Source organism: Rhinatrema bivittatum, chromosome 14 (genome assembly GCF_901001135.1).
Source record: "Rhinatrema bivittatum chromosome 14, aRhiBiv1.1, whole genome shotgun sequence".
Lineage (NCBI taxonomy): Eukaryota > Metazoa > Chordata > Amphibia > Gymnophiona > Rhinatrematidae > Rhinatrema > Rhinatrema bivittatum.
Genome location: NC_042628.1, coordinates 71491447 through 71507890, shown reverse-complemented (window position 1 = coordinate 71507890; position 16444 = coordinate 71491447). Strand labels below are relative to the sequence as shown.

The 16444-nt window shown below is 44.9% G+C and overlaps 1 protein-coding gene across 1 annotated transcript; it reads left to right on the top strand.

Annotated features, from left to right (window-relative positions):
* The first annotated feature begins 4081 nt into the window (after positions 1–4081).
* Positions 4082–16208, top strand: LOC115076017. The gene is made up of 2 exons (XM_029577063.1): positions 4082–4172; positions 14610–16208. The coding sequence occupies exons 1-2, from the start codon at positions 4112–4114 to the stop codon at positions 15440–15442; spliced, it is 894 nt and encodes a 297-aa protein (XP_029432923.1). The 5' UTR covers positions 4082–4111; the 3' UTR covers positions 15443–16208.
* The last annotated feature ends 236 nt before the right edge of the window (positions 16209–16444 follow it).

Here is a 16444-nt window from a genome sequence, read left to right as displayed (position 1 = left end):
CAGACATCATTAAATGTTACTGAGTTAATTGAATCTTCTTTTAGTTCCCAGGTAGAGAAGAGAGGTACCCTTATGGTCAAATTTGCTCTGCCTTTTGACAGAGATAAAGTTTTAAAAGCATTTATGTTTAAACGGACCTTCCTCTACCTGGGACAACAAATTTGGATTTATCCAGATGTGTCTAAAGAAACACAAGAAAGAAGGAAAAGATTTATAGCTTTAGCTAAATTGGCAAGAACATTTGGAATTCAAATATTGATCAGATTCCCTTGTAAATGTGTAATGCGAATTGAAGGAGCGAGGTATGTGTACTATGATCCAGATCACTTAGAAAAATTCTTGGAAGAGCGGAGGAACCAAAGGGAAGTGAGTGCTACCTAATCCATGTATATAATTGGAATTAAATAATATCTGCATTTCTGTAGTATATGTTTTCTATTTTTTATTTCTTATAATAACTTGCTTAAGTGAGCTCCCACTTTAGTTTGGTAACTGGAAATCAGGTGAATTATTAATGTTAATTTTAACTAATTGTTTTAGTTAACTATTGTGTTAGGTTCTGTTATAAAACCTGTTTCCTTTAAAAATATTCAATGGAAATTGGATAATGTAATTAAGAATTTGATTGTAATTAAAAATTCATAAAGAAAGAATTTAAAAAAAAAAAAAAGAAAGGGATTCAGGGACAGAGGGGACAAGAAGGCAGGCAAGGCTAGAATGCCCACAGAGCAAAGCGGGAAGCCCGAAGGTGAGCAAAGCAAGGATCAGGGAGCCCAAAGGAACTCGATGCCAAAGCACAGGCGAGGTTAGAGAGTCCTGGATATGGGGCGGGTAGGGAAGGACGGCCGGGCCAGCCAAGGGAGCGTGCTCATGGGGGGCCTCTGGTGGTGAGGAGGCTGCACAGCAACCAGTTGTATCAGTACCCCCCCCCCCCCCTTGGATCCCATCTCCGCAGGGGGTACTGACTGAAGGAGGATGCTATGGGCTGGCATGGAGGGATTTCTTTCATTAAATAGACTTGTTGGAAACGGGTGCCTCTTGCAGGGTAAAGTTGTCTAGACTTGCTCTGGGATGGTGCGACTGGTTTAAGCCCATGCTGGAACTGCTGGAGCCGCTGAGAGGCCAGCCCAGACCTGTCCTGGGAAGGTGCACCAAGCTCAGACCCCTCCTGCGGTGGCCATGCAAGCTCAGACCATTCTTGGGGTGGTGCGGAAAATTCAGACCCCTCCTGGGGAGGCAATACCAGTTCAGACCCCTCCTGGGGTGGCAATGCAAAGTCAGACCCCTCTTGGGGTAACACTGCAAGCTCAAACCGCTCCTGAGGTAATGCAGCAATGCAAAGTCAGACCCCCTCCTGGGGTGGTGCAGCAGGGCAAGCTCAGATCCCTCCTGGGGTAGTGAGGCAAATTCAAACCCCTGCTGGGGTGGTGCAGCAGGCTCAGACCCCTCCTGGGGAGGTGAGGCACAACTGGAGCAGATGTCCCTTTCAGGACTGGCTGGCTGCGAATAAATACACCCTGTAGGCTGGACTGGCTGGCAGTGAATGCTGTCTGCTGGAAGAATTTGCTGAATGCAGGTGCCTCCTGCTGGTCGTGGTGCTGGTTTGCAGGCATCTCGTGCAAGCTCAACTGGCTGGATGTAGGAGCCTGCTGCTAACTGGCCGCAAGGTGCAGGATTTTCCATGACTGAACTGTCCATGTTAGACTGAGAAGAGTGTATAGACCTGGCTACAGAGCACTTGATGGATAGAGACAGGCTGCCAGTCCTCTGATCACTGGTCCCTGGTTCTGATGTGTGGGGTTGCAGATTAGTAAAAGCACAGGCAGTTCTTGAACGTTTCGGGAAGCAGCTCGTCAGCCGTGACTGACCTGCAGCTGTGGGAGGCAGAGCTCTGCTTGGCTTAATTAGTGTTCTGTGCTTTAGAGAATCGTGTTTCTGAGGACAGAGCATGGAAGTCACAGGAACATTATTTATTTTATTTATTTATTTATAACTTTTCTATACCAAAGTTCAAATAACAGAGTTAATTATCACTCCGGTTTACATTGCAACCATAAAAAACAGTGACAAAGTTGTCTTGCATAGAACATTACTGACCAGATGAGTGTCAGGCCTTTCTGGTAGAGATTTTAATTTTTTCTGAGAGCTTTTCTCCAAGGTGCAATGAGAAGGTGTGCTGAGATTTTCTATCAATGTAGTGCCGGTTGTAACTACATAGTTTGCCTGGCTAGGAGCAGAACACAGGCTAATTAAACAGGCTGATGTTTCTTGTGTTCAGCTGGTCTGGTAGCTGTGCAGGGGGGGCAAGCTTTGTCTGGGAGTAGTAAGCTAGGGATACAAGAACATTTCCACCATCCTGGCTTAGGAGTGTTATAGTTCAAGCATTCTTGGTAGACTGAAACATTTTCTGACAGCTACGGCATGCCCAGAATGAAAATACAAACAAAAAACTAACGATGATGCCCAGTATGATGGTCATTTAAAATCTCTGAATAAAAGATATAATTGAAGTGTGATAGTTATTTATTTTTGTGGATTTCTGAGTGACTACCACCCACTTTTCAATAAATAGAGCCACTTTTTTTTTTTAGTATTAGCACAGATATTCAGTGGCATTACCGTGTTGCTGAATATCCCTTCTAAGTTAGGGCCTCATTTTCCAAGCACTTTACCGCGTGCGATAAATTCGCAAATCGCGTTAACAGCTGTTAACGCGATTTGCGAATGCAAATTAGTCATTTGGTAGTCAGGGGGCGGAGCATATGTAAAGTGGGAACCTGTGTATCGTGTGCGGCGAAACAGCCGCAGTGTTAGCGGGGCTGCTATCGCGGCTAATAACTACAACTCCAACCTCGCGTTATGGACTGCGTTACGGGCCTGAAAAGGATTACCGCCATCCACAATAGTCCCAGACAGCCTGTTGGGGGGGGGGAGAGAGAGGGAGGGAGGGAGAGAGAGAGAGAGAGAGAGAGACTTACTATAGTGCCTATGCCCTACATAGGTATTTTAACCCCTATGGGAGGGCCACCTACTAACTCGGGGTGGGGATTAGGTATGAGCGTCGGGGGTTGGGGGCCACTTTCGCATTCCACATGAGACCTACGGACAGAACAGTGGTCTCTAGTGCAGATTTGCTGGCCGTCGGAGTGAGGACGCTCACTCCAAGCGGAGATTTGGCCAACATTCTCTCCACCTAGCATGTTGTTGCCCAGGTAGAGTGTCCATCAAGCTAGGTAGAGAGAACGTTGCCCAAACCACTTCTTGGAGTGAGCGTCCTCACTCCGACAGCCAGCAAATCTGCACTAGAGACCACTGTTCTGTCCGTAGGTCTCATGTGGAATGCGAAAGTGGCCCCCAACCCCCGACGCTCATACCTAATCCCCACCCCGAGTTAGTAGGTGGCCCTCCTATAGGGGTTAAAATACCTATGTAGGGCATAGGCCTCTCTCTCTCTCTCTCTTTCTCCCCCCCCCCCCCCCCCCAGGAGCCTGAAACAGGCTGTCTGGGACTATCGAAATATCGTGCACCGCGATAAGAGAAACCGGCAATTATCGTGCACCGCGATAAAAGACTGAAAGAATCATTGTGCAGTGGGAAAACATCGCGTGCGGCGCTAATGTTTTCGCGAATGGCGAAAACATCGCCGCACACGATGTTTCCCCACTGCACGAAAGAAGCCTCATTTGCATTGGTAACGCCCCCTAATGCGTTACCAATGCGATATTGGAAAATAAGGCCCTTAGCCAGTTAAGTGATATCCGGATAATTTTGATAACCATATATCTTTAAATATTGAGCCCTACATGACTTGTTGCATCAGTTTGGTGGTTATAGCTTTATAACAAGTTGGAATAGAATCATAATTCAAAGGGAAAAAAAAGCACAATTATTTTTCAACAAAACACCCAGCTCTAAACACTTCCAAGTTTGAATGGTTTTATGACTGAATGATTCTTACCAGACTTGAGTTAAAGATTCTTTTGTGATGTCAACTTCAAAGAATCCTGAAGTGATAATGTCATAGAAGCCTTCTATAGCCCAGGTAACGGAAGTATTCAGAATCTGCTACGAAAGCTCACAAACCAAGAAGTTTGATCACGCCAAGAAAAACATGTCCTCGATTTCTCGGGATCAGAATCCACCATGTTTTACAACTCTGGAGCACAATCAAGGTACAGAACTGAGGAGTCTGGTAATATAGTGCAAAATGTCTTATGATTTTAAAAGTAAAAATAACAGAACTTGCTATTTTTCATATAAAAACAAGTATTTTATTCTGTTTCAAATAGTTTGGCTGCCATATTAGTTTATTGTTCCAAGCAGCAATACTAGAGATAAATACCAGGATGCGTTCAGCCAAATTACTTAATCTGTGTACAGCATTAATTGGTGGGTAAACTTTTTTCAAAATAAATTTTGGGGTAAGCATTGCTAGATTCCTTTCATTTTTCTCCCCCATACTGCTCTCACCCTCCTCCTCACTGTAAATTTCAGTTTTGCAGTGAGTAGAAGGCACTGCTTTTTTTTAAGATAAAAGATGTACTGTATTATATCAAGAAAAGGCAAACAGTAACTATTTAAAAAATCAATGGACATAAAGAATGATTACTATAAAAAAAAAGGTCCAGAGATCATTTTTCTGTCTCAGCTGAAATATTCTAATCTAGATGGACTTTTCTATTCCTCACTCTACTACACCCCTTAAAAATGTCATATGAAAGCAAGTGGAACACAAGTGAAAAAGTACATTCATAAACCCATCAACCCTTAACATAAAAGTCTGAAGACTTCTGGAGAGGTGGAATTCCTGCTGGCTCCCCGTCAGCTCCTGGGCTTGGCTTAACCTGCACTGAGATCACCAGTGTGGAGGGTCAGGAGCCAGCGGAGGACACTGCTCTGGAACCTCAGTTCCCCTGTTTGCCTCCGCTCCCTCGGTCAGCGGGGCTCTCTTCCACTCTCGCCCCCAGTGAGCGAGGATCAGCTCTGGCTTTGCCTGCCTGTCTAATCCTGCTGGCTTGGCCCCCGCACCCACCTCTGTCACCGGTGCCACCGGAGGTGCTGCGTGCCAGAGGGGCACACATTCTGTCATATACATGATGGGGCGTAACAAAGGAGCTTCTTTGTGCGCTCCCTTATGTGCGACGAGGGCCAACAAGGCCCACGTCTTCAGCTTGGATCCCCTTCTGGCTGAGACTCAAAGACCTGCATCGATTTTAGTGATTATGGGAGTTATTTCATATGCACCGAAGGAGTCTAAAATCAAGGACCTCCTGTATTCAGTCTGCGTCACATGATGTTATGTCTGGTGTTTCTTTTTTAATTATCAATGCACAGGCCATGAAGCAGAAAGTTCCTGTTTTGTCAGATTTAATTATTAAGGAACAACTGGATTTTATCTGTCTAACTGAAAGTTGGTATTGAGCTCAGATCAGGTCCTGCTGAATCAGCTTTGCCCTCCTGACTACACAGTAGTTTCTCACACTTACAGGAAAGGATGAGGGAGGGGCTGGTCTCCCACTGATGTTTAAAAATCACTGGAGGATGAATGTTGACAATCTCAGGGGTGATTCCCCATGTGAGATGTTAATGCTTTATTCTGAAATCAGATCCCCCTTTTATGTTGTCATCAAACTGATTTCTTCAAAGGCAAATTTAAACAACACACTAATTCTTGGGGATTTGATCTCCATAATGTCCCCTACCCCCTGTCGGCCCCATGCAGTTTATTTTTGGACACTATGGCGTCCTTAGGATGGGCCCAGATTCTACAGAAGTCCACTTTATAAACCAGGGCATGCACTTGACTTAGTGTTTGTTACTTCCTCCATTGATTTGGTGCATTAAACAGAAGTGGCAGCATTCGTGATCCTATGGTGTGATCATGGTTTTTGCTCTCTGTCACATACCCGTGTGTTAGGAATCGTGACCTGGCGATTTCTTCGCCTGAAATGGGCCTAAGGAAAGGCCATACTGACAGTGGTAAGTCCAGTGAATGTTTACATTCAGATTTAATGTCATTCACCCCTAATGGTGTTCTATCAGCAGGCACAATGTGGGATACTACTTTTCCCAAAATTGTTGATGAATGTGCACCTCTTAGACCTGTTTGTAAGCATGCTAACACGCGACTGGGCTGGATGACTCTGGGTGAATTTTGATTTTTGTTGTGAAAGAGTTGGATGTGCCTGGCACCGCCTACATACAGCAAGTTTATCAGCTGATGGCTGAGTTCAGGACTAAAGTTAATGAAGCTAAGAGCAAATTCATGCTGTTGCTGGGAACTCAGGGGAATTATTTAGCACAGTAAAAAGATTAACTGCGGCTCCAGATACCTTTGCTGAGACTTCTCATGGCCCAAGCTGTGCCAGTTTTTGGGATTTTTTTTTTTGCTGTTTGCACCTGTGCCTGCTTGCTGCCTTGACTCTCTGTAGCTTTGTGAGCCACGATGGTCATCATTCAAGGTTGTTACATCATTTGAGATGTCTAAAGCTATTGTTTTTTTAAAATTCGTCTTTTTATCCCATTAAATGTTTACCACATTGCACTGCTGAAGACTTATTTATATACAATTATTTTTATACCCACCACTCCAAAGATTAAAACCTACATCTCAAATAAAAACAACAAACACACATTCAGGTATTATCAAAAGCTGCCTTAAAAAGCCTGGTTTTTAGGGCTTTTTTGAATGCTTTAGTGTCAGTCTAGGTCGCGCTCTATAGTCTTGGGCCAGCTTTGCAAATTGCCCTCTCTCTGACTCTGAAGGAGCTTCCAATAGACCCTACTTATTGATCTCAGGGACATTCATCGAAAAATGTTGCTCCTAGCCAGACCGTGTCATGATTAGTAATTATTTTGATACTTAAGGTTAATATTTTGTATTGAATCTGAAACTGGATTAGGAGCCAGTATAATGAGGATAAGATTGGAGTCATGAGATTGATGGTATTTTTCCTGACCAGTTAATACTCATCCTGTCGAGCTCTGTAGCATCTGTAATGATCTTAAGGCACTGGCTGGGATCCTTAAAAACAGGAGTTACAGAGGTCGATATTTGTAAAAATACAGTTCTAAAGTCATCCTGATCAAGGAGGGGTTTATTATAACCAGATTTAATTACTGCTTGGAAATGTGCCAAGTTCCAGGGCGACTGCAGCACCTGCATCTCTCTATGAGCTCTGTACGTGTTACAAAGAGAGCTTCAGTCAGGCCTCTTCTTTAAAAAAAAAGTGTAGCTCTCTCTTGTTTTGCTTCTGTAGAACAAATGTTTTGAAAACCAAATTGAAAAGGGTCTAGGATCTGGTGCTCATCAAAATAAACTATTTTTTTTTTAGAGCACCAGATCCTAGACCCGTTTCAATTTGGTTTTCGAAAATTGTTGAGTACAGAAATTCTCAGTTTCTTTACTTGACACCTTTTGAAAGGGTTTGGACACCGGTAAGAGTTTTATTCTCATGTTACTTGACGCATCATCTACAAACGACACTCTGGATCACCACATTTTTTTATATCACCTAAAGGAATGTGGTATCTAGGTGTTATGTTGAGTTAATTTAATTCATATTTCTCAGAAACTCGCAACAGATGAGATCTACTTAGTGTTTGGGTAATTGCCAGGTTCTTATGGCCTGGATTGGCCACTGTTGGAAACAGGATGCTGGGCTTGATGGACCCTTGGTCTGACCCAGGTTGGCATGTTCTTATGAGATTTGGCAACAAATATTCATGATGGTCATCTATGTCAACAAGTTTCCTCCAAGGCTGTGCCTTGCCAGTACCAGTCTGCAAGCTGTTTGCAGGGCGGTGTGAGGGATATAGGATCTATGCTTATGACATATAGTTTTTGTGTCTATTCAACCTAATTGGTCTGACACTGTGAAACTGTTTGACATTTGTTTATCCACCATTAAAAGATGATTCCTGCACAACAAAATTGCACTCAGCATCATAAAATCAGAGATTGTTATCATTCAGCATCCCTATGCTAAACCTCTACCATCTTCAATTAACATTAATAACGTGACACTACCAATTCTCTTCTGTGTTAAGAGTTTAGGGATTTTGCTGGATTCACACTTGATATTAGTTCTGCATATTAAATCAGTGGTACAATCAAGATTTTTTAAGCATAGAATCCTTCATGGACTGCGTCATCTGTTTGATCATGCCGACTTTCAGCTGGTTTTGCAAACCCTGATCCCACCGCTGAGTGATTACTATAATGCTATTTATGTTGGCCTCTCTGCATCTTCTTTAAAGGCCATTCAACTGGTATGAAATTCAGCTGCCTGGTTAATTGCCAGGAAGACAACTAGAGAGCTTTTTACTCCGGTTCTGATGGACTTTCATAGGTTACCAGTACAAACTTATTCTGATAATCCATCATTTGCTGAAACAATTATTTTCCTTGGGCAAATGCTTTATTAAAAATATGTAATCCTACATGTGCTTTCCTATCCAGTCAGAGAGGTTTGCTGGATGTTCCTTTGTCCATGGGGACCTCTAGTGGCAGGGAGGCTGCATAGCAGGCTGGATCCCAACATTTACAGAACCTATTCCTCCTTATTTTGAGTTAAAAGGGGACCTACTTTACCGAGTCACAAAGGGAAGTGTAGAGGAGAATTATTAGACCAACTCCTAGTTCCCAAACCATATCACCAGAAGGTCATGTAACTAGCCCATAGCCACCTTCTAGAAGGTCACCCTGGGGAGTTAAAAACCCAGGAGAAATTATTGGCACAGTTCTATTGGCCAGGCCTACATAAACAGGTCCAACTGAATTGCCAGTTTTTCCTATCTGCCAACTTACAAAGTCTGCCAGTGTATGGGCGGCACCTCTCATCCCCATGCCCATAATCGAAACACCTTTTGAAAGGGTGGGAATGGACCTTGTGAGACCACTTGTGAGATCTATTCAAGGACTTAATATCATGTCAATGTTGGGTCAGAGATCCCATAAGTAAAAAATAATTAAAAAAAAAAATTTAAATCAGCCTGCGCCTCGCGGGTTGAAAACCGGATGCTCAATTTTGCCGGCGTCCGGTTTCTGAACCCGTGGCTGTCGGCAGGTTTGAGAACCGACACCAGCAAAATTGAGCGTCGGCTGTCAAACCCACTGACAGCTGCCGCTCCTGTCAAAAGAGAGGTGCTGGGGACGCGCTAGTGTCCCTAACACCTCTTTTTACCGCGGGCCCTCATTTGAATACTAAATCGCTCGCACAGGAGAGTGTCCTGTGCGCTCGCCTGCTCTCCCGCGACTTTTACTGTATCGGCCTATTTGTGCACAATTTTCTAGTAATAAGGCAAGTAATACCAGGTTTTTTTTTTTAATAAATAGTTGTATAGAAGGACAAAGATGAAAATTTTACTCTGTGTATCCAAGTATTCAGAATTTTCACAGTTGGAAGTTAGCAACCCTAGTGGAGGAGTACATGAGCCACTCAGTAAAGATACTCTGTTGCTAAGATCATCTGAAATGGCGAGGATCCTGTGGCGGATGCTGGGTGCGAATTCAAGGCGAATTCAGCCCAGGGTAGTAACTCTGCTCAATCATTTTGCCTAGAGTTGACATAGACGCAGCTGAATTGCTTAAGAGTCCTGTTCATTCTCTCAGTTTGTCCATTGGATTGAGGGTGGTATGCAGATGTCAAATCCAGAGAAATATTGAACTTTCGACACAGTGCCCTCCAGAACTTGGTAGTGAACTGGACTCCTCTGTCCGATACAATATGTTTCAGCATCCCATGTAAGCAAAACTTATGCTGCACAAAGAACTTGGCTAACTCTGGAGCAGATGGCAGTCCCGGTAGAGCAACAAAGTGCATCATTTTCGAGAACCGGTTCACGGTAACCCATATCGTATTGTTGCCACTAGAAAGAGGCAGATTGACCACGAAGTTGGTTGCAAAATGCATCCAGGGCTCATCAGAAATGGGCAAAGGTTGGAGCAGACCCCAAGGGTGACCGGCAGGAGGCTTTTGCCTGGTGCAGGAGGTGCAGGATTGTACGTACACTTGTACGTCTTTTCTCATAGACGGCCACCAATAGTATCACTGTAGGGTAGCAAGGATACATCCTGGGTGGCCTGCTAACTTAGTCATGAGCCCAATTCAACAGCTTCTTCATTAGAGACAGGGGAACCACCGTTTTACTTGCAGGAACTGAATGGGTAGCGGCCAGCATTAACTTCTCATGGTCAATGATGTGACATGGTTCGTCTGGGGCATCATCAGGAGTGAAGGACTGGGAGAGAGCACCTGCTCAAACATTCTTCTCAGCAGGATGATATTTGAACAGGAAGTTGAACCTGTTAAAAACAGTGACCATCTAGCTTGGCGATGATTGAGCCTCTGAGCATGTCTAAGATATTCCAGGTTCTTGTGGTCAGTGAACACAGTTATCTGATGTTGGGCACCTTCTAACCAGGAACGCCACTCTTCAAATGCTAGCTTGATGGCAAGCAGTTCCTTATCGCCGATGCCGTAGTTCCTCTCTGCTGGTGTGTCTCGAGAAGAATGAGCAGGGATGTAGAACGAGTGTATCGCTGTGCTGGCTAGGTACGGCCCCAACGCCGATGTCTGAGGCATCCACCTTGACAATGAATGGCTTGTGAGAATCAGGGTGGCGTAAACATGGTTTCTGGAGAAAGGCCCTTTTGAGCAGTTGGAATGTGGAGATGGCCTCTGGAGACCAGTTAGTAGGGTTAGCTCCTTTTTTTGTCATAGCGGTGAGGGGAGCAGTCAAGGTAGAGTAGTCCATGAAAAAGGAGCGATAATTTGTAAAGCCAAGAAAGCGGCATAGAGCCTTGATACCGGTAGGTTGAGGTCAGTCTTGTATGCTTCTCATCTTCTGGGGATCCATCTGAAATCCCTTACTGGACACGATATACCCAAGGAATGGAACAGACTATTGATGAAAGGCACACTTTTCGAGCTTGGCGTACAGGCGGTTATCATGAAGCCGCTGTAAAACAGTAATGACATCCGCTTTGTGGGTTTGCACATCACAGGAAAAAATGAGGATGTCATCTAGGTAAACGACCACACATTGATTCAGTAGATCACGCAAAATGTCGTTCATCATATTTTGAAATATGGCCGGGATATTACAGAGGCCAAAAGGCATTACTAAATATTCAAAGTGGCCATCGTAAGTATTAAAGGCCGTTTTCCACTCATCACCATGGCGGTTATGAATGAGATTGTCGGTGCCTTTTAGATCCAATTTTGTGAAAATATTTGCCCCCTGGAGCTGATCAAATAATTCTGAAATTAACAGTAAGGGATACCGGTCTTTGATGGTGAGCTTGTTCAGATCTCTGTAGTCAGTGCAAGGGCGAAGGGATCCATCCTTCTTGCTGACAAAAAAGAATCATCTCCTGCCAGAGATTTGGAGGGTCTAATAAACCTTTTCTGCAGATTTTCTTGGATATAAACTGACATGGCCTCAGTTTCAACTAGGGAGAGTGGATACACTCTTCCTCTAGGTGGCTTGGAATTTGGCTTTAAATTGATTGCACAGTCAAAGGGTCTGTGTGGTGGAAGCACATCTGCAGCTTGCTTTGAGAATATATCTTGAAAGGAAGTGTACTGTGGTGGTAAACAAGGAGGAGTGGACGTAGTAGCCATACATGGCAGTGGAGTTATTTTTTTTAGACATCTGTTATGGCAGTCAGGGCCCCATTGAGATGGGGCCCTGGCTACAAGAAGAGAGTGCTCTTGTAGCCAGGGTATGCCAAGCACCACAGGGTGGATGGCTTTTTCGAGAACCAGGAACGTGATGGTTTCTGTATGCAAGGATCCCGTGCGGAAGCACATAGGCTGTGTGGTGATCGTAACTTCTCCAGGCAAGGGTTCACCATGAATGGACGAAAGGCGAAGCGGTGTGGGTACTCGCTCAGTAGGAAGTCGTAGATGTTCAACTAACCTTTTGAGAATAAAGTTCCCACCTGCACCTGAGTCGACCAAGGCTTGAGTGACGAATTCGAGAGGCCCAGAGATGATGGAAACAGGAAGAGTCAGTAGAGGAGAAGGAGCAGTTAGACCTAGGAAGAGTCCTCCAGCGGATCCTAGATCTGTGTGTTTCCCGGACAGATAGGGCTGGTTTGAACTGCATGGCCGGTCTTCCCACAAAAGACAGCAAGGCAGGCGATCTAACAAAGCTGTGAGGAAACACCAAAGAAATAGATGCCCAAAAAAATCTTTGCCAAATCTTTATTGGGTGGAAATGTATTAATTAAAATTGCCCAATTGATATTGATATTGAAGTTGTTATAAAAGAGTATGGTGAAAGAAGATAAATACTGTTAGATAGAGAGCTAGAAAATAGAATTTCTAGGGTTGTAAGTGGTATTATAAGCCACAGGGATGATAAACACGTGCTCTGTAGTGTTATGAAAATTCACTTTGGGGTAGATTTTAAAAGAAGCGCGATCAGCCTACTTTTGCTTGCGCATCAGACTCAAGCAAAAGTACGCTGGATTTTAGTAGATACGCGCGGAGCCGCGCGTATCCACTAAAATCCCTGGATCGGCGCGCACAAGGCTATTGATTTTGTATAGCCGGCGCGCGCCGAGCCGCGCTGCCTAACCCGTTCCCTCCAAGGCCGCTCCGAAATCGGAGCGGCCTCGGAGGGAACTTTCCTTTGCCCTCCCCTCACCTTCCCCTCCCTTCCCCTACCTAACCCACCCGCCCGGCCCTGTCTAAACCATCCCCTTACCTTTGTCGGGGGATTTACGCCTCCCGGAGGGAGACGTAAATCCCCGCGCGCCAGCGGGCCTCCTGCGCGCCGGGCCGCGACCTGGGGGCGGGTACGGAGGGCGCGGCCACGCCCCCGGACCGCCCCGGGCCGTAGCCACGCCCCCCGCGCCCGCCCCCAAAACGCTCCCGACACGCCCCCGAAACGCCGCGACGACCGGGCCCGCCCCCCGACACGCCCCCCTCCGAAAACCCCGGGACGTACGCGAGTCCCGGGGTCTGCGCGCGCCGGTAGGCCTATGTAAAATAGGCTTACCGGCGCGCAGGGCCCTGCTCGCGTAAATCCGGGCGGATTTACGCGAGCAGGGCTCTTAAAATCCGCCCCTTTGAGCCTGTCTATCACTGTTGTGTTTAAGTTTTAAATGTATTAATGTGTGAATGAGTGAGTGTTTAGTTTTTGACACACTTTTAATGTGATTCAGTGAGAATTTTTGCTAATAAAAATTTGTGACCTCTCTTACATTTGTGTGTAGATTACGCTATGGTTGAGAGGGTGGTGAAATATCACCCGATGTGTGTACCTTATACGGTTTCCCATTTCTTAAAGACTGTATTGTAAGTTGTGTTATTTTGACCAATATAAAGTTTGCAGAATTTTGCAGAATTTTAAGTTTTTGTGCGCAGAATTCCCCCAGGAGTATGGTATATACATTGTGACCAATGTCCATTCCAACTGATAATGTGTAAAGTATCTAAATGGTTTATCAAATCTGCAGAGACACGAATGCATGAAGGAATCTTAGGCATCACTTGTGTTCCACTTGCTTCCAGATGAAATTTTCTAGGGTTTTTTTTCATTCTTGTGTGGTAGAGTGAGGGAATAGAAAAGTCCATCAAGATCAGGATATTTCAACTGAGATATAAAAATGGTCTCTGGACTTTTATGTATAATAGTAAAGATACAAGTAGCAAGGGAGGAAAGGTGTAGCCTTGGACAGAGGGGGCGTGACCTGATGGTGAAGGAGAACAGGTAAATAACAGGAAGGTCTGATATTAAGGGCTGCTTTCTGGCATTCGTACCCTGTAGATTACCTTTGACAAGTCATGTTACAGACAGGTTTCAAAGCCATATGCCACGGGGTCTGTAGCAATTTACCTCGATAAATTGGCCTGTCTGAAAATTGCTTTATTCAGTTCAGAAAAAAGCACATGCAGGCTTCCACAGCATATTATTATGTACTTTAAACTGGACTGAAGAGAGGCGTTCCCTGGGGCAGCGGAACAATATGTGCAGATCTGCTTTTCAAACATACACACATTGTTTTCCAGCAAAGATTTGCCCACAGAAGAAGCTGTGGGTGTTTTTGTATTTGGAAGCAACTTTCAAAGAAAAAGTACCCATATGGCTTCCATTTGAGAATTAGCTGCAAGATGTGGACCTATGTGGGCTTTGTGAAAATGGCCCCTTTATCTACCGGTACCGCAGTTCTAATGCCCAGACCTGCCAGTAACTCTGAGTGACCTTGACCTTGTGTCTCTGTACACCAGGGGTGGCCAATTCTAGTCCTCAAAAAACATCAACAGACCTGGTTTTCAGGATATCCACAATAAATATGCATGAGATAGATTTATATGCACTGAATCCATTGTATGCAAATGTATCTCATGTTTATTCAATTTGGATATCCTGAGAACCAGGCCTGTTTGTGGATCTTGAGGACCGGAGTTGGCCATGCCCGCTATACACAGTTTTGGACAGAAATTAATTAGACTGTTAAACTAAAATAAATACAATTGTAAGAAAACAGAGATAAGACAAGCTTTGGAAGGAATAAGACCAAATCTATGATTTGGGCACGATTTTGATGGCTGGGTTTTCCTTACTGGGCTGTTTTATTGACTCTTGACTCTCAGGTGATGGAGGAAGCCTACACCCTGGTCATCTCACAGCTTCTACGCCACCCCCACCACCACAGCAGCCGCCTGCAAACCGCGCATTCCCCTCCACATCCTTCCCCACTCTCGTGCAGAGCCAGCCAGCCCCCTCCAATGTGGGAAGCACCCCAGCTTACATCTACAGCTTAGTGGAGGGGCCCTCCGTGCAGGGCGTGGCTCCGCCGCCCTCCCCCGTGCTCTTCCAGAACTTCGGCGGCTCTGCCTCCTTTCCAGACATCTACGAAGGGGACATCAAGAAATGGGAGGAGCACTTCCGCACCATACAACGCGCCTACAAGGAGTTTGGAAAAGATGCTGACTTCGCCATCCGCGTGCTAACAGAGGACTTCACTCTACCTTTCCCATACGCCTGGCCACCAGAAGATGAACAATCAGACAGAACATCCTTCTACAATGCATCTGACAAGGAGAACTTTGATTTCTTCCTGCACCCAGGCAGACCAGTTCCCAAGCTCCTCCAGCCGCTGCACGCTACCACACAGGCATATTTCAAGAAGCGACGGCTGGAGCAGCTAGCACTGAGCTATGCCTCCAGAACTGCCTCCCTTGCCAGCGCCCTGAAGATGGCGCCAAGCTCTGCTTCCCAGGAGGCAGTGGGAGGGCACAAAGCCCCACCGCCTGGGTTTGTCCTAATTGCCGGGGCACCTCCTGTGCCTGTCTCCACTCCTGTTGCTTCGTTTCTTCTGCAGGAGGGGAAGGAGATCAGAACTGTCCAGTTGCCATCTAGCCCCACACCTCCACAGCCGCAGGGGGGGAATCTGAGCGACATGAGCTCTGGGCACACGTGTTAAGTGTTTTATAATGCGCAGGGTCTACAGATTTATTCTAGGCTCGTCTGTCCCATCAATACTGCCCATGCTAGGATAACATATTTGATGAGGCACGTGTTCAAAACCAGGGGTGCCGAAACTTGGTCCTCAAGGCAACCCAGTTTTGATTTTCAGGATTTCCACAATGAATATGCATGAGATCCATTTGCATACAATAGAAGCAGTGCATGCAAATAGATCTCATGCATATTTATTATGGAAATCCTGAAAACCCGACAAGATTGCAACCCTCAAGGAGTGAGTTTGGGCACCCCTGCTCTATACCCACTGTGCATTCTCAGGTTCAACAGACATTTTTGGGTCACATAGTTTCTAAAGATCTATTTACACTATTGTCACAAGAGAGTTTAGTAACACAAGGGTATTACAGGCTTCAGCCAGACATGAGCTTCCAGCAGCAGAATCCCTAATTCGGCTTTGCCTTTTAGCATAACTTGACCATGTGTTGGACTCCTTCCATCGAGGTCACATAGAAGGATGTTAATGGAAGGGAATAGTGGAGTAAAACATGTCCCAAGTTCTTTGTAAGTTCCATGTCTCAATATTGTTGTGCTGAAGGTAGAACATTTGTAAAAAGTGTATTCTTAAAAAAAAAAACAAAAACGTTTGATAACCAGCTTTGCTTTATACATTTTTAATTGGATGCACTTGCTACATTGCTCTATAAATGCATTCTGTTGGCAAATTAAAATCATAATTATCCCATTCTAGTAAGATACCAATATGATTCAAGTTATCAAGAATCAGATGAATCAGCATGGTTTAATATGCTACATTGACAGTTTAGCTTTAGTATGGTGAATTCTGGATTTGCAGCTCTGAAACAAACAAAAAAAACCAACAAAAAAACAGTTCTGCCTATACTCCAGCATGCAACTTAATAAAAAGAATCAAAATCAAAACTGACCTGGAATCATCTCATTGGAATAGAGATTCTATCAGCCAAAGACTTGGGAATCCTGA